The following is a 25326-nucleotide window of genomic DNA, read 5'->3' on the forward strand; positions in this document are numbered from 1 at the left end:
GGGGGAAATTGTAAGTCAATAGAAAACATGACTGAAAAGGAATAGTTAAAATACGATGGAGAGAAAATCTTTCAAGGCAGAAGATAATGGCAGTCTAATCCAAGTTGATTCATAGGGTTGCCATGAGTCGGAAGCGACTTGACAGAATCCAAGTTGTCATGGGACTGTAAACATCAATTACACATGGGGATTTTGCCCAATGTAGAGAGATCTGATGCCCCTGTTTTTCTTGGACCTTTCACATGCAATTGTGTTCACTCCAAGCACAATGCCTAGGGCTCTCCCCTTTATGCCAGAGCAAAAAAAAAAAACCTCCTTACATTTAGTTTAAAGAGGAAATGTGGTGTGGCTGTGGGCAGAGCTTCCATGTGGAAAATCTAACCACAGCCAGTCTGGAAAGCTGGGTGAAAGTGAGCTCTACCTTCACAATGACAGAACTCATCTCCACATTTCTTCCCCCCTTTCAGCTCTTTAGTGGGCTTTTCCCCAGTTTCAACACCACAGACCAGCTGTGATGCAAGAAGAGGGGTTACTGAACCACAAGAGAGCCAGTGCCATGTAGTGGTTAGAGCAGGGGTGTCGAACTCATTTGTTACAAGGGCCAGATATGACATAAATGTAACTTGGTCGGGCAGGGCCATGCCTCGACAGCCCAGACTGAGAATGGGGGTGGGGTGGCTGCCTTGGCTGGAGAGACCGCAGGAGGCTCACCAGCCCAGATTGGGACTGGGGTGTGTGTGGCTGACTCAGTTGGCTTGCGGGCCGGATAAGAGTTCTCAAGGGGGCTGATCTGGCCCATGGGCCATATGTTTGACACCCCCTGGGTTAGAGAGTCAGCGTGGTGTGGTGGTTAAGAGTGGTGGTTAGGAGCAGTAGACTCTAATCTGCAAAACCGGGTTTGAGTCCCCACTTCTCGACATGGGCAGCAGACTCTAATCTGGTGAACTGGGTTGGTTTCCCCTCTCCTAGACAGAAAGCCTTTGGCTAGTCACGTGAAGCCTTGGGCTAGTCACAGTTCTCTTTGAGCTCTCTCAGCCCCACCTACCTCACAGGGTATCTGTTGTGGGGAGAGGAAGGTGATTGTAAGCCAGTTTGATTCTTCCTTAAGTGGTAGAGAAATTCAGCATATGAAAACCAACTCTTCTTCTTCTGTTCTGCCATGTAGTTTGCTGGGTGACCTTGGGCCAGTCACACATCCTCAGCTTATCCTTCCTCACAGTGTTGATGAGAGGATAAAATGAGAGGAGAAGGATGTAAGTTATTTTGGGTCCCCACTGGACAAAAAGGCAGAGTATACATGAAGTAAATAAATAAGGGGCCCAGCATGACCATCAGCCCTTCAGTGCTGATGTGATGGAAAAGCGGGGGGAGGGGGCAGGGGATTATAGTACTTTAGTTTATAACATAAAACAATATAATAAAACAATATAATAAATATTGTCAAACTGAACTTTTCAATAAATACAACATCCACATGTGTGTTATATATAATTTTAATTCTAAGAAATTTTATGCAGCATATTTTGGCCCACAGATTACTACCAAAGCACATATAAGATTTTACATATATTAAAAAATAGTACAAAGCACACAAAAAATAAAGTGGTATGTGCTAATATTTCAAAAGGTAAAGGCAATAAAGGGACAAAAATAATGTGTTAACTGCATAAAAATAATCTTATCTACAGATTTTCCCAGAAACAAAAACATACATTTCCCTTTGAAAATAAATACACATGTATAAAGGTAACATGGCTACTAAATAAATAAAAAGACAACTTAGCTTGTACTCAACAAAGAAAAGAGAATGCTTCAACAAAAGGCTGCTCTTCAACAGCCACTCATACTGGCAGAAATATATTCCCTCCAGCGTACAAGTGAACTTCCTGCATAAACTGGCTTCCCCATTCACTCGAATGGATGGAGAAAGCTTCACACATCAAATCTCACTGTATGCATGAAGCTGCTCACTCCACGGATATGAACAGAGGAACTCTTGGGAACTCCACATCCACAAAGGATCACTTGTTGGAGTTAATGAGATCAAAAGTGCAATGATGGTCAAAATCAAGCTAATATTTATTTATTTTTCCTCTCACACAAATAAGTGCTTTGATATTGTGAAGGCATTTAAATGAATTATCAACAGAACTCCAGACTATTAAATTAGTCCTGATTCAGGCTAGCATTGTGTGGTTCAAAATTAAAGCCCATACATACACATACATACACATATATGACATACACACACAACTCAGCAAGACTGCCAGCATCAGATATTAAAATATTAAGTACGTGGCTCAAAAAATTCTTAGACTTGAGCTGTTAAAAATAGAATGTTTTGTTTGCACATAAAACCGGGAGTCATGAATACCTCAGCCTTTCATCTACTGGTGCTTCAAGATAATACCTACAAACACAAGAAATAACAAACCAAAACCATGAAATATGGTAGCTCTGGAACTGATGCCTGACTTGTTATGAGTTAGCATATGTATGCATTTTTGAAGAAGCGGTATTCTGCAAACCATGTGGGCATGGCTTATAGAAATGAGCATTTGTGTTGGTTTGATTACACAAGCTTCATCTGTCAATGCACCTCAACTTTTAAACATTTTTGGCTGGTCTATTTGCTTGCAACAGCCGTGGTGTTAATGCTTGCAGTGTTTCATAAATTTCCTTCCCCATTGCATATTTGCTAATGTGGCAAGTTTTAGGATCAGATTAAGAGCTCATTTAAGAATTCCAGGTCCTAGTCGTACCACTGGAAAGACATAACAATCTTAAGAAAAGAAAGTGTCATTTCAACAATGGACATTTTCTGATTTCAAAACAAGTACTTTTCTATGATAAAGATTAGTCATAAAAATAAAAAATAAAATCCATAGATCTGTAAAAATATACCCCTCAAAACTAATTTATAAAACTAGTAAAGTAAGAATCTATACATTTAAAATATATATTAAAAGAGCCCAAGACACTCAATATTTAGATTTAAGGGGCAAGGGGTCTCCATACCTACTCATTAGTACCACGTTGCCAAGAAACGAACAACCTGATTTTCTTCTTTTTGTATCAGGCAACAAATACTATAATGCTCAAGTCCACACTGCAAAAATCACAGTGCTAGCCTTCATAAGCAACTTATACTTCTGTGACTGCAAATCCCACATCTTAAAGATAGATAAGCACAAGACTTTAAGCAAATGAAGGCCGACTTAAGTGATACTCGGAGAAACAGCTGGAGTGTAAGACCCACTGTTGGATCCCTCTCTCAGCAAATTTCAAGGGGGCCAAATGTACCCCTTCCACATCAGAGCAGGCTAACGTATCCTCCTTGCCTTAGTTGCCAGTGAACAGTCAGGGAGCAACTCCTCTATTTTAGGGAGCTATTTGCAATTACTTTATTTCCCATTAACACCTCTCTTGAGACCTTGCACCTTTCCTTTGGTCTGTTAAACTAAGGCCAGCACCAGGTTATTTCCAGATGAGCTTTCAGTTTTGTCAGAGTGACACTTCAGAAGGCCAGGTGCACGATAGGCATCAGCTGACTATGACAGTTTTAAGAATCCTCAGCTTAAGTAACTAGGACTATAGGTCACTGCCGGTTTAGCTTCACTGCATAAAGACTTAGTTCTCATTGGGGCAATAAACCCATGGCTGGGCTGTGCCGCTTCAGACTGAAGGCAGGAGCTCACACAAATGAATATGCCTCTATATGAAAAAACTAGCATCTGTCCACAGAGAAGACTACATGTCACAGGAAAAGATTCTAGACTAGCCTTTTGCCTAAAATTCTAGTCTTTCCTCATGGAATACTCTTATCATGTGAGCTCCTACCTACAGGCTGTAGTGAAAAAGCCTAGACTCAGGGTTAGAATCTCAGTGAGATTTAGGCACCTCTTATTCATCCTGTCAACTAATATGTACAGCTTCAACCAAAAGAAACAAACTTGTGTTGTCAGTTTATCCCACACTAAACAAAGCCAATAACATGATTCCATATTGGACAAATGCTCTCTGAAGAGACAAAAGTTCAGTTTTGAACAGTGCCATGTTTTTCTTCTCCGTTCAGATTCAGATCCTTGAATGCAACTGCCACTGCATTTCCCATGATTTTGGCACAACACAGAACAGAGAAGTTCAGAACTCCAGTAACTGTTCCAAGAATGGTATGCATTTCAGGATGGTGTTGAAGTTTCTTGAAGATCTGACAATGTATTCCAGCCAGGGAGCAGAAAGTGCATTTTCCATGTAGTTTAGTAAAAAAAAATTAACGCTTTGCCAAGCAGGTCAATGTAGAAAGGCATGTACGGTTTGATGCAGAGTAGACCCACATTCAGTGAGTGACTTTTGATGCTGCTGAACTGAAGACCTCCTTCTTCTTGACCTGGTTTTGCTCAGCATTATTCCAGGGAGTGAGAAGCTGCTGAGCAGCCTCATGGACTGGCCACTGTAGGGTGATGATTCACACTCTCCCCTCCACAAATGCTCTGGCATAAACTATGCCTCAATCCTTCATTTTTTTCCTTGGATTTTTTTAGTCCATGAAGTCTGTTCCTTTAGGGGCCAAAAAAGCCTTTATCATCTAACCATTGCAGCAATTTTTGGTGAGCGCTGACTTCTTTGTCGTTGTCCCCGTCAAGTCTGTTACAGACCTGTTGTCCTCTTCACGATCACTTCTTTTTCGCACTTCTCTATGAAACAATAATTAGCCATGATTAATCAGAGCAATATTGGAGCAGAAATTTACTGCCTATTGTGAGATTTGAACAAAAAACAAAGTGAATATCTTGGACTAGCCCAACATCAGGTTTCCTGAGCTAATGCTACATTATCTATAATCACTAAACAAGCCACAAAATCACAATACCATGACAGAAGAATATGGCCAATCATGCTATAACTTTGCACAGTAAACATCCACATCTGCCCACAACATGTTAGCTGTAAGCTGCCTTGAGCAGATCTCCAGAGAGGCAGCATAAACGTTTCTAAATAAATAAATAACTCATCCATTTTGCAATGTTTTCTCCCAGGATACAACCCACAGGAAAAAGGAGCATTACACGAGGTGCACTGAAATTAATGGAAGTTGCACAATAGAATTTCTCAGCGGATTGTGTCCTGTATGATTCATTGGCGAAATGATTAAGGGATGTAAACAACCAACCAATCTGTTTTAGGATTTGTCTGCATCCTTACTCTTTGTTATATTTAATTTCCGTTTGTCCCAGTTGTCCTGGCATTAGTTGTTGCATATAAACATAATGCATCTTAGGACTGTGGACCGTGAGGAGGAAAGAGTTTGGAATTCTGCAAGGCAGAAAACAAGTTTCACTTCCCCAGATTAGAAGAAATGAGCGAGAGGCCAAAAGCAAACAAGTTAATTGACTTGTTTGTCAATTAATGGGCCAAATTGACATGACTGTGGTACTATTGGTGATGATTATCACATAAATGGAATACAGCCTACTCTGGTTGAGGTGTAATTTTCCCTTAAAGAACAGGAAAGCATCTTGGTGGAGCTGTTAGATCCAGATCTATAGTTTAATGATCAGATGTCACCTGGCCCATGCAATGCTTTTAAATAAGGTTGGCTTTCTTCCTCAGGAAGTGTGATCTAGTCACCATGATCCACACTCTCATTCCCTGACTGCTGCCATGCACTCTATACCGCGCTGCAGCCGAAGACAGTTTAGGGTGTTCAACTGCTCCACTATGCAGCAGCAAGACTGCATCAGGTGCAGACAACAGCCATTCTGTTTCAGATTGATAGTGTTGTTTATGTATCACGAAATATCTAGGGTGCATATTTGTCTTCACAGTCAGTATATAAACATTAAAAAATGAAGGGCTCTGACAGAGGAAAAGAACTGAACAAAGGCTGGGAAAAAGGACATCAAAGAAATTAGTCCAGACTATTCAAAGCTCATGACTCAACTAGGGACCTGGCTTCTGTGCAGAATCTTTTTTGGCTGGGATCTGTATTTATAGCCACATGCATAGGTTCTCTGTGGCGATCCTGCCCAATGGAAGATCAGAAATCACACACACAGGGCCCTACAGATAAAGAAAGGAACTGGATACATAGCAAGACACAATGTACCCTCATCAGGGTTTATGGAGAGGCCACAACCCATCCATTGTATGATGATAATGGCATTGCTCATTCCCGTCTAATGTCTAGGATCACTTTATACACTGATTGCTGGATATCCAGTTCAATTTGATATTAGATTTTACTTAAAGTGCCTGGCTCTAAGTAGTACCATCAACGTATTTAAAATTTCATTGTCCATATGACTGGGTCGCCATAGTGAGTCTTAGAACTCATTGTACTTGGTCAGAAAATGACAAAATGCTATTTGTCAAAGGTAATGGCAATATAATGAAACTTAAGAGTGCTATACTCTACAGGTTCAACAGGCTGCCCTACTGAAAAGTTCATTTAGCAAAGAAATAATTCTTTTTCAGAAAATGGGAAGATAACCAAATAAATCAATTTCCTCTTTGGATCTCTTGAATATGTTCACACACAGTCTGCCATTGCTCAAATATATTAACATGCTCCAGAAAAATGGGTTTTCTTTCCCGGGATGAGCAAAATAGTTAAAATCTGAATATAGTAAAGAGAAAAATATTTTAACTGTAAAATAAAGTATTTAATCATCCTAAAATTAGAGCTAAAGGCTTATTTCAACCCACTGTTTGGCTTCTATAATTGTACTACAAAAATCCCGAATGCACTGAACTATTTATAAAAGGGCACTCCTGAAAATTCCTGGAAATGACTCATACAAGGCGACTAACTCTGAACTGACATTTCCAGATGAGTGACTGCTTACACCTCTGCTGCACCTGTTGCCACTGAAAGATAAGGCATTTCTCAACATTCTGAATGAACAAGCAGCTATGCCTCTTTCCAGGAATCTATTTTTTTTTCCAGTTAGGGCATTTGAAACCCATACAGAACCCACAACTTGTGTGTGAATTAAAGATGACCCCCATCTTTATGTAAATACAGCATTGTTAATTTTGCCATAATACCAAAATCACTTCAGCATCACCTAGTTTTGAAGCGCCATGTATTACAAGCAACATAGGGACTAATAATGCATGCATGTTTCAGGAGCGAAACAAAGAATATTTATTATGGCTTGGAAATGAATTATTACTAAAGACTTGCTGGATACCAAAAACATTCTTGCAAAATCGTAGTGCTACCTTTGGACTGGAGAACATTAGAACTGACATATGCAGGTCGCCATTAAGCCAGCTTCCCCGTGGAGAGTAATTAGTACTCCAGCATAGTATCTACAACTTATACCATGGATCTCCCTTCATCACTTGTATGGCTCATCTCCATTCTCTACTGCCACAAGCAGAATAGACTGCGTGCACATCTCATTGGATACTAGGCTACCATTGAGCTATAGAGCAACCATTTGCAACTGGACTATCTTGCATGCACACACACACACACACACAAAAAAAAAAAATTAGGTAGCTGGGGACAGGTTTGACACATATGAGGTGTTAGTGTATAGTTTATGTTCATCAAAACTTAAAACAGACTTTGGAACACAAAGAGCTATCCATCTAGAGCTATCCGTCTACATACCTGCCTAGCATATTTTTATCCCAGCTTTCCTCTGAGAGAGTTCAGAGTGGGGACACGATACTCACTTTCCTTGTGATATGCTTACAACCACCCTACAAGGTGGCCAGTGATCCCCTAGTGATCTGCATAGGCTGGGGTGATAGCTGGGGTGGGCAGCACCTGATCACTTCTGATCTTTGCATGCTGAAGATTTTGGAGCTAAACATACCCACCTGCAAGCACTGCATATAGGTCTTGGTCGGAAAATGAGATGAATACACAGAGGTCAAGAGTGAACGCAGCATACACAATCCCAGCACACTAACACCTATTAACTGAAAAGGGTTATGCATATTTTGTACTGGTTTTACACAAAAGTACCCTTCAGTGGACCCAACCTTTTAAAACCACTGTTTAAGAGAGACTAAATGCAGTTAATATATGTCAACATACCGAGCAAGGTGAAGAACTGCCTCCACAATGTTAGATCCATCTTTGGCACTTGTTTCACAGAATAATGCATTGTATGCCTAAAAGAAAAAAAGAACACCTGTGGAAGTTCTCTTTCAAATAAATTTATTAAGAGACAACAACCCAGAACAAGGTTGGTGGAGAAGTTTAGTTCTTTATTTACATTTTGTTTTGCATACTTCACTGTACCTGTCATAAATCTCCAGCATCTTTCAGAGGCAAACAAGAACACACAAGACAATAATTATTTTTAAACTAGTCCCCCATTAAGTGTCAAACCAATGTCATTTCCTACCAAAGTGAATTATGACAATCCTTTATGAACAAAGACCTATATGATAATATCATTGTCTGTCTACTTAGCATTGCTCACTCTACAGTTCTTACCATGGCCAGCTTTTCTCCATAACTTACTGGTACACATTTCTCTCCTTGTTCATAAGCTGCCGAGCGAAGGTCTGCTTTGTTTCCGACCACCATGATTGGGATATTTTCATGTGTTGCATCCTGAAAAAAGTATAGTTTTGATTTTTGTGAACAACAATAATACATGATATTAAAGGTCAAATTAAATACATGATATTAAAGAATAAGAAGTAAAAATTAAAATATTATAAATTCTGCTCTCAAAACAAACTCACTAGTATATTCCAACCAGACCACGTAACAAAATTAAGGATAATCATTTAGATATTAATATTTATTGATTACTAATACATAGATTTAGAGCCACATTGGGTAACCTGCTTTATTTTGCAGACAAACAAAAACCCCAATACAGTGCAACCCCACAGCGGTGGTGACTCCTATCCCATATTGGAACTTGCCCTCTATTAATGAAAATTACTCCTGGTCTGGTCAAAACTTTGATCAGCTGCTTACTCCAGAAAACAACTATTTCCATTACTTATGGCAATACTGGACAACACAAGGTATCTTCCTTATCTCCAATCTCTTCAGCTCTCACAACCAAATTGAGAGGGGACCAGCACCACAAAGCACATTGGAATGATCTGTAAATATTGCGCACACTGAACTACAAGCACACTTGGCAAGTTTTAAAATTCTTACCTCAATCATATCCACCCATTCTCGTACATTCAGAAAACTTTTCTCACAGGTAACATCATATAGCAGCAGCACACCATCTGCTCTTCTGAAGTATGATTTGGCAATGCTCCTGAACCTTTCAAGACAAAAGTTGAAAGCCACACTTGAATAAAAACAGATTTAAGACTAAGTGACATCATTACTGTGAAAAGTAAGCAACACAAGCATCAGTGAGGTCCACTGAACGTTTTTCCTTACTGAAGACAGTATCTAATTTAATTATAAATGGACTGTGTGACTGCAACACTAGGAATTAAAAATGTTAGCAATGCTTTCATTTGGCCTGGGCAACTCAGGACTAGCTTGGTCACTGCTCCACAACAGCCCAAGAATGATCCACTTATAAAAGGTACAAAGCCACCAGCATCCCACTCAGCTTCCCCCTGGCTATTATAAAAGTTCACTGAGGAAGTGTGCATGTACACCTTTGGACATGGAAAACTCACCTTTCTGCCTACATCTTCACACGTGGCAACTACTCCTATACCAGCACTCAGCCTTCATGTACTAAGCAAGGCTAGAGGCCCTTGTTGCTACTCAGCTAGCATTACTTTGTTGCACCAGCTGGTTTCTGCCTTCAGGCAGGGTGTGCTTTTTTTTTAAGCAAAAGGTGGAATGAGTAAACCACACTGGAAGTTTTGTGTGGGAAATCCTAAATTCTACAACTGGACCTTGCTGTGAAGTTTTGAAAACTCTACATACATTTGCGTGTTCAGGCAATTTACTCTACAATTATTACATTTTTTGCCCCACCTTTCTCCAAGGAGCAGACAGTTTTCTCCCCTTCTTCATTTCGTCCTCACAACATCTGTGAGGTAGTTCAGGCTGAGAGGGAGAGAAAGTGACTGAGCCAGTCTCATCCAGCAATCTGCGTGGAAGAGTGAGAGCCAGCATGGTGTAGCGGTTAAGAACAGCAGACTCTAATCTGGAGAACCTGGTTTGATTCCCCACTCTTCCACGTGAAGCCTGCTGGGTGACCTTGGGCTAGTCACTGTTCTTTCAAAACTCTCTCAGCCCCACCTCCCTCACAAGGTGCCTGTTGTGTGCGTGTGTGGGGGGGTGATTGTAAGCTGCTTTGAGATTCCTTACAGTAGAGAAAAGCGGGGTATAAAAGCCAACTCTTCCTCTTCTTCTATTTGAACCCAGGCCAGCTCAACCCTAGTCTGAGATTCTAATCACTACAACACTCCAGGGCAAGTTTTGATTTAACACCCCCCAAAAAAACACCTTCTGTAGTCTTCGCAATGATGCAAAATGGATATGATCTGTAATTTTAAAACTGCAGTATATACGCTTGTTGTTAACTACAATTCCCAAATAAAAGCAGGAGAACCATACTAACCTCTCTTGTCCAGCTGTGTCCCACAGCTGAAGCACTGTAGGTTCACCATCAACAATAAGCCTCTTCATCTGAAAATCAACCCCTTAAAAGCATAATAAAATCAGTATTTTTAGATAGTATGAAGTAAAAGTTGCTTTGATGTTAGTACTGATGCCATTACAAGTAAACAGTAAAACAGTCTCTTTCAGCATAATTAATTTTAAGCACCTCACCCATGCTATTACTAAGCTACAGGAATTTGGCACCCCAGCAGAGACTCAATTGAAATGGCCCATTAACAGTATGCAAACTATCTTTGCATGTAATATTCTGTATTGCACAAAATACAGAGATGCCTGGATACAAAATATATGACCATCAGTTCAGCTGGGAAGGAAACAAAAATGTATAAATTATGGCTGGTCACAATACAGACAGGCCCCAAGGTAAAGAACACTTTCAGCTTGGACATAACAAGCTACAAAGGATGGCCATGGGTAAATCACAACCCACCATAGAGAGGAACACAAACTTCAACACTTAGCAGCTATTTGGGAGAATGGAGTGAGGGTTATCTACCCCATGCTGCTGAGGCCAAAAGGAGAACCAGTAGCCAGAGAAGCAAGACGTCACTGAGAGGTGGTGAGAGGATACAAACATCTGCACTACTGCATTTCTTTGGGAACCACGAACTGTGAGAAGGGAGCAGTTTGCTGTCAGTGTGCCACAGAACCAAGAGGCAAGATGACTCACCACGCTATGTTCAACTTCTAAGTGAAAGTTCTCCAGTCAATTTAGGGGAAGGGGGAAGGAACAGGGGAAATATTTGTCTTATAGCTGCCATTACCAGCAATTTACCCCCAACAGAATGTTCCTTTATGGGGTAATAGGTATGGCAAGGACAAACTGATTTGACTAGAAGGGTGCCATGACAAAATTTAGGAATGGGTCACCACCACCTATGTTTTATTTTTAAAAAGAAATATGCACTTTGTACATGTCTGTTCTTCACAACTGATGTAATGCACATACATTTTGGACTCCAGAATCCATTCCATACCCAAGTATAAATTTGTATCTCACAAACAGCTCTAAGCTACAGCAAAGAATTGTTGATGACCTAGAAAAGCATAACATACATACCTAGAGTTGCACTGGTGTTCCCTCGAAATTCATTTTTACAAAGTCTCATAAGGAAACTAGATTTTCCAACTGCTGCATCGCCAGCAAGAACTATTTTGTAAGCCTTCTCTGACCTTGGGTACCTGGAGTTGCAATCTTCGGAGTCTGCCTAAATTTAACAAACACATACCATATGAAAAACACATACCATTATGAAGAACATACAAATTCTTTCAGCATACACTCAAGGATGTCATCGCTAAATCATGTTTCTGTTCCTAAGGGCTATAAAAATTTGAAATACTGGAAGAAAAGCCCTAACCATGTATATACTTGATGGAATCCAAACTGGTTGTAGCTATCAGGTAGAAGTTCTTGGGGACAGGGTGGACAGTGGAATGAAACAGTAACTGATGCCAGTGAAAAAGGAAACTCCATGTTAGGGAATATTAGGGAAAGGACTAAAAATAAAAGGGATAGCATCATAATCCCTTTACATAAATCTACAGTACAATGGCACTTAGAACAGTGTGCACTGTTCTGACTGCTCCAATCTCAGTAAGATATACGTCCTGGAAGGCTGCAGAAAAAAAAGTCAGCTAAAATAATGAAGGAGAAGAAGCTCTTCCCTTACAAAGAAAGGCTAAAGCTCTGTGGTGGAAACAGAATATAGAACTAGGTGGACCTTTGGCTTGATCTAGAAGGTCTCTTCGTATGTTCTAAAATATTCATAGCAATATTTTTTAGAAAATGAAAAACAATGAGGCCAGCCAAAATAGGACAAAATTCATTGGATTTTCTATTAATTTCCAAAATGAATCTATGATGACTTTTGCCCCAAAGCCTCACTCAATTTTTCAGTTCCCTGAAATATGCTTATTCTGAAAGTATAACACAACTAAAAATTAGAACTGGGTATCTACCACATTCTGTGAGAATAATGCAAAATACCATTAATATAATACCATTAAAGTATTATATTAGCTGCACCTTTCAGATGATTGCAATAGCTTAAAATACAAAATGTAACCTTCAAATGGCCTCACAACTACTCCCACATGCCCAAGACAGTTGGGTAGTTGTGTTTCTCAAACAACAGCCCCTCATACTGCATACCAATCTTCTTTTGAAAGGGGAATATTTCAAAAGCAGTTCAAGATATGAACTGGGAACCTCCCATTCAGAATCAAAAAAGTCAAAGATTCCTCAAGCCCTTGGAAGTCTCGGAAGTAGCTCTTTGCATCTCAGCCTCTGTGTTTACAAAGCCTTCAGTGTGACCACTTTGCATTAATTACCTGTAGAGAGATGGCAGAGATGTACTTCCTTGTGGAAGCTCCAGAACTGCTTCGACTGACCGGTTGGCATGGTTTCCAATCTAACACCGTACTGACATCATCAGGACTATACACTTCTTCATCTCTGATATCCGGGACCTACACAAACCAGCAACCGTTACTATTTTCCATAATAACTCTGTTAGTTGGTGAGTTTAGGGGAGAGGGCAGAGCCAACCAAAACAGTGATAAAACAGTCAGCAGAAAGTGAAAGGGCAACAAGGAAGAAATGCAGATAATAAGTGACAAGCAGGGGCTTGGCTCAGGCCAAAGATATTTGCCCTTAGAAACCTTCCCTCAAATATCACACCATACAAATATGATAAATGCCTAAAGGAGCAGTGGACGGCCATCAAAGACTTACATAATGTGTGGTGGCAGTGTTGATTCTATAACCCCCACTTTTTCACATTTAGCTTTAAACACCAGGTGAAAACCTTTGTCAGGCCTTTGGTTAAGGGTGTGTGGTCTGATTCCCCCCACCCCCCGCTCTTACCTTTCTGCTGCACCTTTTCCTGTGTGTGTTTCCCCCCCCCCCCTTTTTACATTAACTTTTAAAAACCAGATTCAAGCACTTGGCTGACTCTGCCCTATATGAAGAGAATAGTTTCACTCTACAGGCAGCAGTAACTCATTTTTTCCCCCTGAACACAAAAGAGACTCTTTTTTAAAAAAATGCAGTAAGCCTGGAGCTTACGTCTGTATCAGAAGCATCTCCCGCAACGCTTTCCTGTGGACACAGTGACCTTTGGGAAGTCCTTTGATGCTTGGATTCCACTTCTGAGTCGTATTCATTGGAGTCTCTCAGGGTAGACAGACCGCTGTCAAAGCAGCTTTCAGGCAAGCTGTCTACCTCACAGCTTATCCTCTGCAAAGGATCACAAAGTGCCAGAGAATCATAGTCTTCATCCACATAGGAGGAATGAGATGACCTGATTGGAATAAAATGAGAGGGAGCAATTTACAGTATTCGTTGCCAAAGTTCCTAATCTGGAGGCAAACATCTCTGTGCACCTGAAAGATGCACAAAATATGTTCTCTGCTACTTTTGCTTCCTTTCCTGAATAACCCCCCTGCAGGGACTCTGAGAGAAATGTTATGAGGTGGTGCAAAAAAAACATTTCAGGGCCCCTTTCCTGCTCCTTTAGTCATCTTTTTTAAAATCCACAATAGTTTTAAGTATAAAGTCAAAAGAGGTATAGAGGGTGAGAGAGGGGTGGAATGGAGTGCTTCACTGATTTTCTGCATTTGAGGCCCTATGCCCCTATACTCCCTCCTACATGATTTATTTATTTTATTTATTTTTAACCCGCCCTTTCCTGACCAGGGTCGGGCTCAGGGCAGCTTACATTCAAGGCATAATTTCAATAACATTCCTGTTAAAATACAACCACCATACAATAAATAAATATTAAAACATATACTGTAAACAGTTCAGCACACTAGAAGCAAGAAATCCAAGGACGCATTTAACTTTCGCACTGGTGCCATTATAGCCCAGGTGAAAATGTGGAACTAACCGATGTAGAAAATAGAGCAGGTGGCGCAGAGAGGCCAGCCATGATGGAACCCTCACTGCCTTCAACCACAGGCTTGGTAGAACATCTGTCTTGCAGGCCATGCAGAACTGAACCAGGTCCCACAGGACCCGTGTCTCATTCGACAGAGTTCCACCAGACTGCAGCCACAGCCGAAAAAGCTCTGGTTCTGATTGAGGACAGCCAGATATTTCTCTTGCCGGGGATGACTAATAAGTTATCTGGTTAGCGTAATGCTCCCTGAGGTGTGTTATTGGGAGAGGTTGTCCCGTAGGTCCCAAGCTGTTTAGGGCTCCAAAGGTCAGTACCAAAACCTTAAACCTGAGCTGGTACTCAACCTGGAGGCAGTGCTGGCGGCGAAGCACTGGTTGGATATGTGCTTTCCAAAGGGTCCTTGTAAGGACACTCATCGCTACATTCTGGACCAGCTGGAGTTTCTGGAGCAGCCTTAAGGGTAGCCCAGCATAGAGCGAGTTGCAGTAGCCCAGTGTGGAGGGGACTGTTGTACTGTAGCTATGTCAGAGTGGGACAGCTAGGGCATCAGCTGCTTAGCCTGGGAGAGAGGGATAAGTGCCATTCTGGCTACATTTGTGACCTGTGCCTTCATCGAAAGGGAGGCATCCAGCGTCACACCCAAACGCCTCACCGTCAGTGCAGGTGTTAGTTGCACCCCGTCAAAAGTTGGGAGCAGTTGCCCCACCTCCAACCCTTCCTGGCCCAGCCACAGAAACTCCATCTTCTATGGATTTAGTTTTCGATGGCTTTGTTTCGACCACCTCACCATGGCCTCCAGGCACCTGGCCAAAGTATCTGAAAAGGCATCCAGCCACTCACCCATCAACAGATATAGCTGGGTGTCATCAGTGTACTGGTGACAACCCACCCCCAAACTCCAGACTAGTTGGGAGAGGGGGACCATATAGATGATAACAACATTGGGGAGAGAATTGTTTCCTGGGGAACCCCACACACCAAAGGGTGTCGTGATGAAATTCTGTCCCAGATCTCAAAGAAATGAGAGCAGCCACTGAAGGGCTGTCCCACGTATCCCAACATCAATGAGATGGTCGGTCAACAGGTTGTAGTTGACTGTGTCGAATGCTGCAGTAACAGCTGCGCTGACCCAACTCAATCCAGCTGCCTGTGGAGACATCTATAACGGCGACCAGTGCCGTCTCCATCCCATGGCCAGGACAGAAACCGAACTGAAATGGGTCCAGAGCTGATGTGTCCTCCAGGAAAGCCTAGAGCTGCTCCACTACCTCTCACTCAACTACCTTACCCAGGAATGACAAGTTGGGCACTGGGCAGTAGGCTGGCAGGATCATTAGAATCCAACAATGTTTGTTTGTTTTTAAGAGCAGTCCCACCACAGCCTCCTTACGTCGCCCCAGAAAGACCCCTGTACTAAGGGACAGATTGATGATGTCCATCAGGGGAGCCCATACCGTATCACCAATAGTCTTAACTAGCCATGAAGGTCTAAAGGGCATGCGGTGGGCTTCACAGCACCCAGGATCCTGTCAACATCGGTCCGGAAAAGTCGGCTGAATTGGTCCAACACTGGACCAGAAGATGGCCAAAGGGCCTCCAGTTCACTAACTGCATCAACATTGACAGGGAGGTCCTGGCAGAGTGAAAAGAGGGTCAGAGAGAAGAATGCATATTTGAACATCTTTAGATGGTGCGTGCTGCCTCTAGTGGAAGACCTTGAGAACACAATGTAACAATGTAAAGGATATAGAAAACTATGCTATGTAGGCCAACATAAGATATAAAAATACTAGTCTTCAATTGCAAACTTTTTATGGGGCTCCCTTTAGGCCTCTTTGGGCCCCCTCTGGACCCAAGGGCCCCAGTGCAATGCACCTGCTAACCCCCCACCCCTCATAAGTCCTGCTCCCCTGGCTGCTCCTGCTTCCCCTGCCCACCCCCACTCCTCGACAAAACCTCCAGCATAACATTTCCTCAAGGCCAGGCCATTGCTCTTGGATTCCTCACCTTAAATGCTTACAGATTATGCTGCTGTTAGAAGGATCTTTTCCTTCTCAGAGTTGTAATTTGGGGAAGTACGGGAATGGAGTCCCCATTGTGCATATCAACAGCAGCAGTTCTCACTTTTAATTCTCCTTCTATTTGTTTCTTTAAGCACTCAAAAGCTATGTGTGAGCTGTCCCAGAAACAATTCTTAACAGTTTGGCCACCTTTAATAAAATGAGCTTCATAACATAAATTTGGAGCAAAGTGCACATAGGTCTGCACATAGGTTTATGATGATAAACAAGCCATATAATAAATCCAATGTCTAATGAACACAGTTAACCATCTTCTAAGCTTACATGATTATTTACAAATTCCCTTTAGTATCTTCTTGTGGAAACTATAAAGGGAACTTAGCAGAAGTTGAAGACTTAATGCTTAGTGCATTAGCCAATTTTTTAAAAGGCTTTCATATCTTACATCTAACATGTAATGGGGCATACATATTTTACCTGAGATACAGAGGTGTTTTGAGAGCCCCACTCTGAGATTCATAGAAAAATCAAAGTCCTCAAAGTATTTATTCTATCTGAAAATAAGGAAGCTTCCCCATGATATGACACCGATCTTTGCTATGCCAAATCCAGGTGTGCACAGTTATCCCTCTAACATAGGGCTTCAATTAAACAATAATTAATGCAAATGAAGTTTTCACTTTTTCCAGCCTGCTCCTCAGCGGGGCAAAATACAGAACAATCATTAGCCTGTTGGCAGAAGATTGCCTGTTGCAGCTAGCTTATCATATACACCACCAGGGAGCAGCATGAGGTAAGCAGCCAATCAAAACATTAGTATCCTTAAATAATGCTGATCTCTTAAGGGAAGATTCATTACCTGAATACATGCTCTTTACATGTACCAGCAAGGCACATGTGGCAACTGTCACGCTTCCATAACAATCCAACCCTATAACAACTGCTTGCTTGGAAGTAAATCTCATCGTTTTAGCCTAATGTGTTCACAGGTTGTGTGCAGCTTAGGATCACAGCCTTATATTGTAACTTTTATTTTCAAATTTTACAATGTCACTGACAGAAAGATCAGGCCTACCTGTCATATCGTGTATTTTGGGGCGATTGGCCACCACGGCATTTAGGACTGTTTCTGGAGACTGTGCTCCCAGGAGAAGAGTTGGTTAGACGCTGAAAAATACACACAGGAAGTAAAGGTTTCAATATAGCACAGATCAATACACATTTTAACAAGCAGTATTCTAATCTACCTTTTCCTGCGTGGAGCCATTTTCTGTGGCCCATGTTCCCTTCAGCAGTGCTGATATAATGCAGTTCATCATTGTCACAAAATAATGAGAAGTAAAAAAGCCAGACCAGTCACAGGAGATTAAAAATAAGGCCAAGGCTGATGGTGCAAAATAGGTAAAAATATATTTTATTGTTCAGATAAAATTTCCCATGCATTTTGCCCAAGAGGCTTCTTCAGGGGAATCTGTTAGTCTTACATTTTTTAAAAAAAAAACCACTGCAAGTTCAGTAGCCACTGAAAGACTAACAGATTCCCCTGAAGAAGCCTCTTGGGCAAAATGCACAGGGAATTTTATCTGAACAATAAAATATATTTTTACCTATTTTGCACCATCTGCCTTAGCCTTGTTTTTATCTCCTGTCACAAAATAATGGACAATAGGGGATGGGCTCAGAGGAAGAGCCTCTGCTTTGCAGACAGAAGGTCCCAGGTTCAATCCCCAGCATCGTCAGTGAAAAGGGACCGGACAGTAGGCAAATTGAATGACTTCTGCTTGACACCCTGGAGAGCTGCTGCCAGTCTGAGTAGACAATATTGACCTTGATGGACCAATGTTCTGTTTCAGCGTAAGACAGCTTCATATGTATTCATGTTTACATAACCACAGGCAGGAAAATATGAAAGTATTGAATTATTGTCAAGGTTAAAAATACTGCTGTGTTGATCCTTATGCTATTTCTGTCTCCCAAAGATGAGACATCTGAAACTCATAAATCCAGGTTTTCCCAGTCCTCAGTCTAGGAATCCATGGTAACCACATACATGTGCTTCAACCTGCCTCCACAAAGGAAACAGGGGCCATTTTAGGCTGCTCGTTCCACACAACTGGCATCCTACAGTTTGTCAGAAGGAGGAGAAAGACCTCCCCAGGTCACATCCCAAATTTGTGGATGCATTGTGAAGTCATTCCTTGATGGCACCATTCCACATACTGAAGGTGAACCATGAAGACAAATTGAAACAGAGTAAAGAGATGCTGAGCAATGATTTCCATCATACTCTATAGCAAAACTTCGTAGTTAATTCAAGTAAAATTTATTGAGTCAAACATTTATACCCCTTCTTTCTTGAAGACAACATACAATTTATGATACCCAAATAAAAAGAAAAATATATGGGTACTCGAGTTACACACAGGAATGAAAATCTGCTCTCGGTAACTTTGTCATGAAACTTATATATTATTTCAGTGACCCTTACTGATGTCTTATACTGGCTTATAACCATGAGCAAATATTTATACAGCTCACAATTAAACACATCAGTTAAGCAAAGTTGGTAACTACCAGCGATCTGTTGTATATGCTCCAGTTGTTCTCTAATGCACTTCGTAAGCCATCGTTGCTGTCATGAAGTTTCCTGTTTGCTGACCTAAAAATCAAGCCAGGAAAACAACATTCATATGAAAAACGGGTCAAGAACAGCATTTTCAGTTTTTAAAAGTGAGCATCAGGAGATCTAGCAAAATTAAGGAACTGCAAGGCATTCTTTTACCCTTGGGAAAATTCCTATGAAATGGCCAATAACCAATATTGATCAAATAGTAGCAATAAAGAAAGCCATTAATTCAGCATCTCATCCCATTTAACATCCCACCTTCTGTATTTGGGTCAGGAATCATAACAGACCAAAAAAGGGGCATAAAAATAGGTAAAGGTTTTCTCGTAACATATGCCATTTAATATTCAATGTGTTCTCCGATGAGGGGGGTGACTGTTCCAGAGTGGTTCACACTCCCCCAGTTCTTTTCACATTTTAAGGTTTTGATAAAAGGACAGTGGGATCAGTAAGTATTTTAGAAGAGGTGCCCAGCTTTTACATATGAAACAAAAAGTAATTGAAGGCAGCTTACTGCAGTATTTCGATCTGTCTTTCCAAGCTATCTCTGTCTTCAGTGTATTCTCTCATCATTTCCAGGTCTCTAAAACCCAAAAGTAATATTATAATGTTAATTATGATGTATATCCACATCACTGAAAAACTATTTTCTATCAATTATTAAAAAACTTACCTCTCCGAATTTAAGCTCTGATCTGCAAGATCACTTTTCAAAGAATCTAATTCACTCTGAAGGAAAGCAATATTTGTTTGTGCTTCCATAAGATCTTTTTTAAGTTTCTGGTTTTCCTAAAATTAAAGCAAGAAACTTCAAATCATTCATCAGACCACTTCAAAGAGACACACTGTTGATTCAAAGATTTTTTTAAAAAGGAACTAAAAATGAAAAAACTGATAACTATAAAATGATAATATAAAAATACATAATCTGTGATGATGCTTATAAGAATTGGATCTACATGTCAAAATTGTTCAAATGTATTTCCAGTGTGGGAATAAGAAAAAGTTCTCCCTACCATGAGCAACCATAAAATTATATTTGTGAATTCAATTTAGCCTCAGTTATTTCCATTGCTAAAATGTTGAAGTAAAACCTAAACATGTAAACATAAACGATACTGAGGGGATTGATTTTAATGGTTATATACTGTAATTTTATGTTGTATGTTTTAAATAGTTAGCCGCCTTAGTGGCCCTTGTAACGGCAGAAATGCAGGATACGAATTTTGTTAATAATAATAATTACAAGTAGCATTTTAGAGAGAGGTTATGCAGGTGTGTGTATGCGCGCATGCACACACAAACATGCACCCTCTAAAATGCTAATAATCTTCTACAAACCTTGACAAATTTCAAGATGATGCAATTATCCAGCCAAACATTTAAAAATAGTAGGTGGAAAACAGATTAGATATGCTGAAAAGGGCCAGGTTGAAGTAGCACCTTAAGGCAGTAACCTTTTCTACCTAGCACAGTCCAAATTAGCTATGCATACATCATCACTTCCCTCCAGGCCAGAAAGATTTCTCTTTGGTATTCCATTATGCCCAACATCATCTTTTCCCTCTCCCCACCTCTTTTTTTGTTTCACCACAAATGGATTCTCATACTGTGGCCACCTGCGATTTCTGTCCACCATAAGGAGGAAAGTCATAAGAAAGTCATACCAACGTCAGATCGCGTATCCTGTTCTTTAGCACAGCCAAATCTCCTTTGTGACTGATGTTTTTAGATTGTTCTTCAAGCTGAAACAGTAAAGGAAGTGTGTTTGCTGCAACAGTGTAACTTCAGCTGACCTATTCAATGCACAGAATTCAGTAGAAAGGGACCAAGCCTTCCATGAAAGTCCAGTGCGCATCTTCAGTACATCCTATGCAGCATTTCCCCTCTCCTGCTCCTGTCCCTTTGTAGAATCCGCCTTCCATGCTATTCCTGAAGGCCCACTGACCTAGGAACAGCATTTCAATTGGGAAGCACCTTGTTTCAAATCCAACCCAATGTTTTTATGAAGTCCTTTGAGCCAGCTTTGAATACAAGGCCTTGAAATGTATTAGGGCTACAAAAAGAAAATTACTCTTATCTGGCTGTTCAGACCAACTTTAGCCACTTGCAGCCAAACTGAAAGCAATAGTTTTTTTCAGTTCATAAAGAGTTCTCAAACAGCCAGCTCCAGGGGATCTTTAACAGCCATAGATGACCAAGCAAACACTTGAGCAGCTGGCTTTCTGGCTGTGTTTTACATTTAAACAATACAAAACAGAGCTTAGAATTATAAAACTTAACTCTCAAAGATTTTCTTCTTCTTTGAAACTATTACAGTTGTCACTTCTGAGGAAAATGAATCATTAAATGAAAATCTGTCTCAAACACCATATCATAAAGATGAAATGTAGTGTGTTTGCTGAGGGACAGTTCATTGGTTCAGTAGGGGAAACAATCATAAATGGGGAGAGCTGCCTTCAGTGCTTCACAACACCCTTCTATGTCATCTGAAGGACTTGATTCTTGTGGCTAACACTGCCAACTCCAGTTTGGAAAATTCCTGAAGATTTTGGGGCTGGTAAGGATAAAGTTTGTGGAGGAAAGGGAGCTCAGTAATGATGTGATGCCACATTGTCTACCCTCTGAAGACATTATTTTTCTACAGGGAAACTGATTTTCTGAAGTCTGTAGTCTTTTGTTATTCCAGATCTCCAGGCCTCACTCAGAAGTTGGCAACCCGACTTGTGGCCCAAGCAATTTTATTCATTTATTTATTCAAATACTTGTATCCTGCCTTTCCTCATGGTTCAAGATGGCTTACAGCAAGATAAAGCCCACACCTCATATGCTGAAGACTGATACTTCAGAAATAGCAGTTACCATATCAGACTGTATGCATTGTTCATAGTCTGGTCCAAAAGTTAGCGCTACCTACCATTTTAAGTTTCTTTATTGTCACTTGGAGGTCACCAACTTCAGCTTCATACTGCTGCTTGAGATCATTCAGAGCCTCTTCTGCCTTACGTTTCTCCTACAATATTCCACATTTTTGTTAAATAACAAGTGGCAACCTTAAATAACCTCCCTTATACTTTATGTATTGGGAGTATATTTTCTCAAATTGTAGCATAGCAAAACCCATTTTGAGCTAACTCGCACATTTGTTTGCAAGGAATGCATTTATGGCAACAGTATAGGGTTGCTACAGGACATTACACAATGATTGCAAGCTAGAAGGCTACCTAAAGCAAGGAATCCCACAGTAATGACTAGAACATGAAGTGAAATCTCTGTGTCATAGGTCAGCACAGTATCAGTAATAACAGAGTGCATAGTAACCATTAAAATTTATAGTACAGTACTATCCCACAAAGTAAATATCACAGTGACCTTGCATTTACATTTGGGGTGTTTTACTTTTGAAAATATGTGGAGCTATGAATGTAGAGCTACAGAGCAAGATAAGCGTAATTTCAGATTCCAGCTGTATCTGAAGAAGTGAGCTGTGACTCACGAACGCTCATACCCTGCCAGAAATTTTGTTAGTCTTTAAGGTGCTACCGGACTCTTGCTCTTCTCTACTGCTACAGGCAGACATACACGGCTACCCTTCATGATCTATCATAATTTCAGAGAATGATAGAGAAATAACGCACCCAGATATTAATCTCCTGATAGTGAACTAAGAATACTTAGCAGACACCTATCTATTGAAACAGTGAATTGGTATTTTTAATACAAAAACATTCATAGGAAGATTTAGAGGCATCATTCTAGGCCACTGTCTGACTACATCCACATGACCATTGTGGACAGAAATGTGTGTGTATGTGTAAAGTGCCATTAAGTCGCAGCCGACTTATGGCGACCTCTTTTTGGGGAGGTTTCATGGCAAGAGACTAACAGAGGTGGTTTGCCAGTGCCTTCCTCTGCACAGCAACCCTGGTATTCCTTGGTGGTCTCCCATCCAAATACTAACCAGGGCTGACCCTGCTTAGCTTGAGATCTGACGAGATCAGGCTAGCCTGGGCCATCCAGGTCTGGGCGTGAAGAGAAATAGCCACCCCACAACTCTCCCTACTCACCATTCACAGCAGAAAAACATTTTAAAGTCCCAGGAATTTTCAAAGGCAGGTTGTGATAAAGTATGTGAGTCTACCGTTCCCAGGAAAAAACATGAGAAGTGTCATAGGGCATACAATGGCTGCAAGACCAGATCTGCATAGTTTGAAGTACTACACCCTCCACTGCCCATCCATCTATTATCAGCACAGCCAAATGCTTTGACAAGCTCCCATGTTTTTGCAGGCAGGCCTATGGTGACCCTCCTGGGCTATATGGCTTAAGTGCTATCTATGTTCACTGGCTGGGCCACGAGAGCCTCAGGCACTCCCGAAATAGTTCTCTAGCTCATGGCCACATCTTTTATACTGTACTTTAGACCAAGTCAATGGCTGAACAAGATAAGGAGCTAAAGCTCTGTTAAAATGGTACAGCATTCAAACAATGGTCACTTGTATACAATTCAGAGGGTATTGGTTTTGTCAAATGTGCAATCTCACCTTGTGATGTAATCAGGTTACACTAAGTCCAACCATTATAACTCACAATCACTAGCCTCCCACACAAAAGCCTGTGGCAGCTAAATGAATTTCAAAGATTTCATTCCTTTTATGTAACATCTGGGACCACAATATATACAATTACTACACAACATCAAAGTTGTTGGACTTGCTTTCTCAAATGCTTCTGGATTGTGTTCTTTGGTTAATAAAGATAATCTTTAAGATACATAATTGCAACAATGAATATTTTTCCCCACAGAGAACACCTCAGCTACTTAGTAACTGTATGATCCACAGCCAGCTCGCGGAAAGAACCGTAAAATAAGGAAATTTTATAGGGTTGCCATCCAAGAGCTGGCAACTGGTAGCAGAGCCTGGTGGGTGGGTACAATGTAATCAGCATCATATCAACACTGCAATGTCACTTCTGGCATGAACCTGAAATGAACCCCCTTGACCTCTTTCAGGAGGCTGTTCCAGAGACACGGGGGTGGCCACCGAAAAGGCTTGAACCCAGACTGTTGCTCAAAGTCTTTCCCCTCCTCACCCTCTGTGATCAAATTCCTCTTTATCACTCTCTGCCTGAGAGGTTCTTTGTCCTTCATATGTTCACTTTAATGGAAAATTAGAGAGAAAATAATACAAAAATATTTTTCACATGACACTTGGGGCGTATAAGTCAGAGTCCTGTAGGTAACTTTGCCAAAATGAGGGGGGGGGGAACGCCTCAAACATTAAGAGCTAGTGATATCGGGTATTCACCTCCTTCTTGATTTTATGCTCTGCAGCCTGTATTCGCTGGTCCATCTCCTCTTCTAGTTCACTCAGCTGCATTGCTGCTTTATCCTGTGCCCTAGAATATAAACAATATTAAACCTGCTCACATAATGCACTCTTACACATCAAAGACAATTGGGGAAAACATGGTTTGTTCCACCATGACCCCAAACAAATGAATATTTCAAGTTGAAAAATCATGAAGTGAATGAACTCAGTACTTAAAGCTCCAACTTAAAGTCACCCCAACCTCAACATGCAGGCCATTACATTAAAATGATAAAATTACTGGAATGGAAAAGTCCACTGGGTACTTCAGACATGATAAAAAACATTAGGCACCCATTGATACTATGCACAAATTGCTAAGTATGTCCACTAAACTATGGTTTGGAATGGATCCCATTGCTCGCATCCTCCTTGTACTGGAGGAAGAGGCTCCACACTTAAGCTGAGCCAAGTGATAGGACCCAAACATATATGCGCAAAGTTCTGTGCATGTAATTAGTAGTCGCTCTGTAGCCTCAGTGTGTGGAACTGGCCTGCTTTATAGAAATTGACTCAACTCTGGTGATCATGTGACTTAGCTCAGAAGTTTGCATGTGTAATTCTTAACCCAACCTGAGTGTGTGGATAAACAAATCTGCACAGTGGGGCCAGGTACGGAAGGGGAAGGTGTCTCTACAAATCTGAGAGAAACTCAGGTTTGCAGGAAAAAAATCTTTTGAAAATAAAACAAAAAAGTTTTAAAATGAGAAAAACTCATGAGGAATCAGCAGTTGCTTAGGTCAGTGTCCCCAATGTAGTGCCTGCGGGTCCCATGGCACCCACCTACACCTTTCCTGGTGCCCACCAAGTGTTT

General features: G+C 41.0%; 1 protein-coding gene across 1 annotated transcript in view; it reads right to left on the bottom strand.

Annotated features, from left to right (window-relative positions):
* Positions 1-4588: 4588 nt before the first annotated feature.
* Positions 4589-25326, bottom strand: part of RASEF (RAS and EF-hand domain containing) — a 33647-nt gene continuing 12909 nt past the window's right edge. The window contains exons 3-17 of the mRNA XM_056848101.1: positions 24450-24540; positions 22058-22153; positions 20808-20885; positions 19814-19929; positions 19655-19723; positions 19089-19173; positions 17590-17681; positions 13659-13893; positions 12923-13060; positions 11649-11796; positions 10527-10608; positions 9146-9260; positions 8462-8581; positions 8057-8133; positions 4589-4697 (exon numbers count right to left, since the gene is read on the bottom strand). Of these exons, the coding sequence (XP_056704079.1) occupies positions 4589-4697; positions 8057-8133; positions 8462-8581; positions 9146-9260; positions 10527-10608; positions 11649-11796; positions 12923-13060; positions 13659-13893; positions 17590-17681; positions 19089-19173; positions 19655-19723; positions 19814-19929; positions 20808-20885; positions 22058-22153; positions 24450-24540 (1651 nt within the window). The remainder of the gene's footprint in view (positions 4698-8056; positions 8134-8461; positions 8582-9145; positions 9261-10526; positions 10609-11648; positions 11797-12922; positions 13061-13658; positions 13894-17589; positions 17682-19088; positions 19174-19654; positions 19724-19813; positions 19930-20807; positions 20886-22057; positions 22154-24449; positions 24541-25326) is intronic.

Source organism: Euleptes europaea, chromosome 4 (assembly GCF_029931775.1).
Source record: "Euleptes europaea isolate rEulEur1 chromosome 4, rEulEur1.hap1, whole genome shotgun sequence".
Taxonomy (NCBI): domain Eukaryota; kingdom Metazoa; phylum Chordata; class Lepidosauria; order Squamata; family Sphaerodactylidae; genus Euleptes; species Euleptes europaea.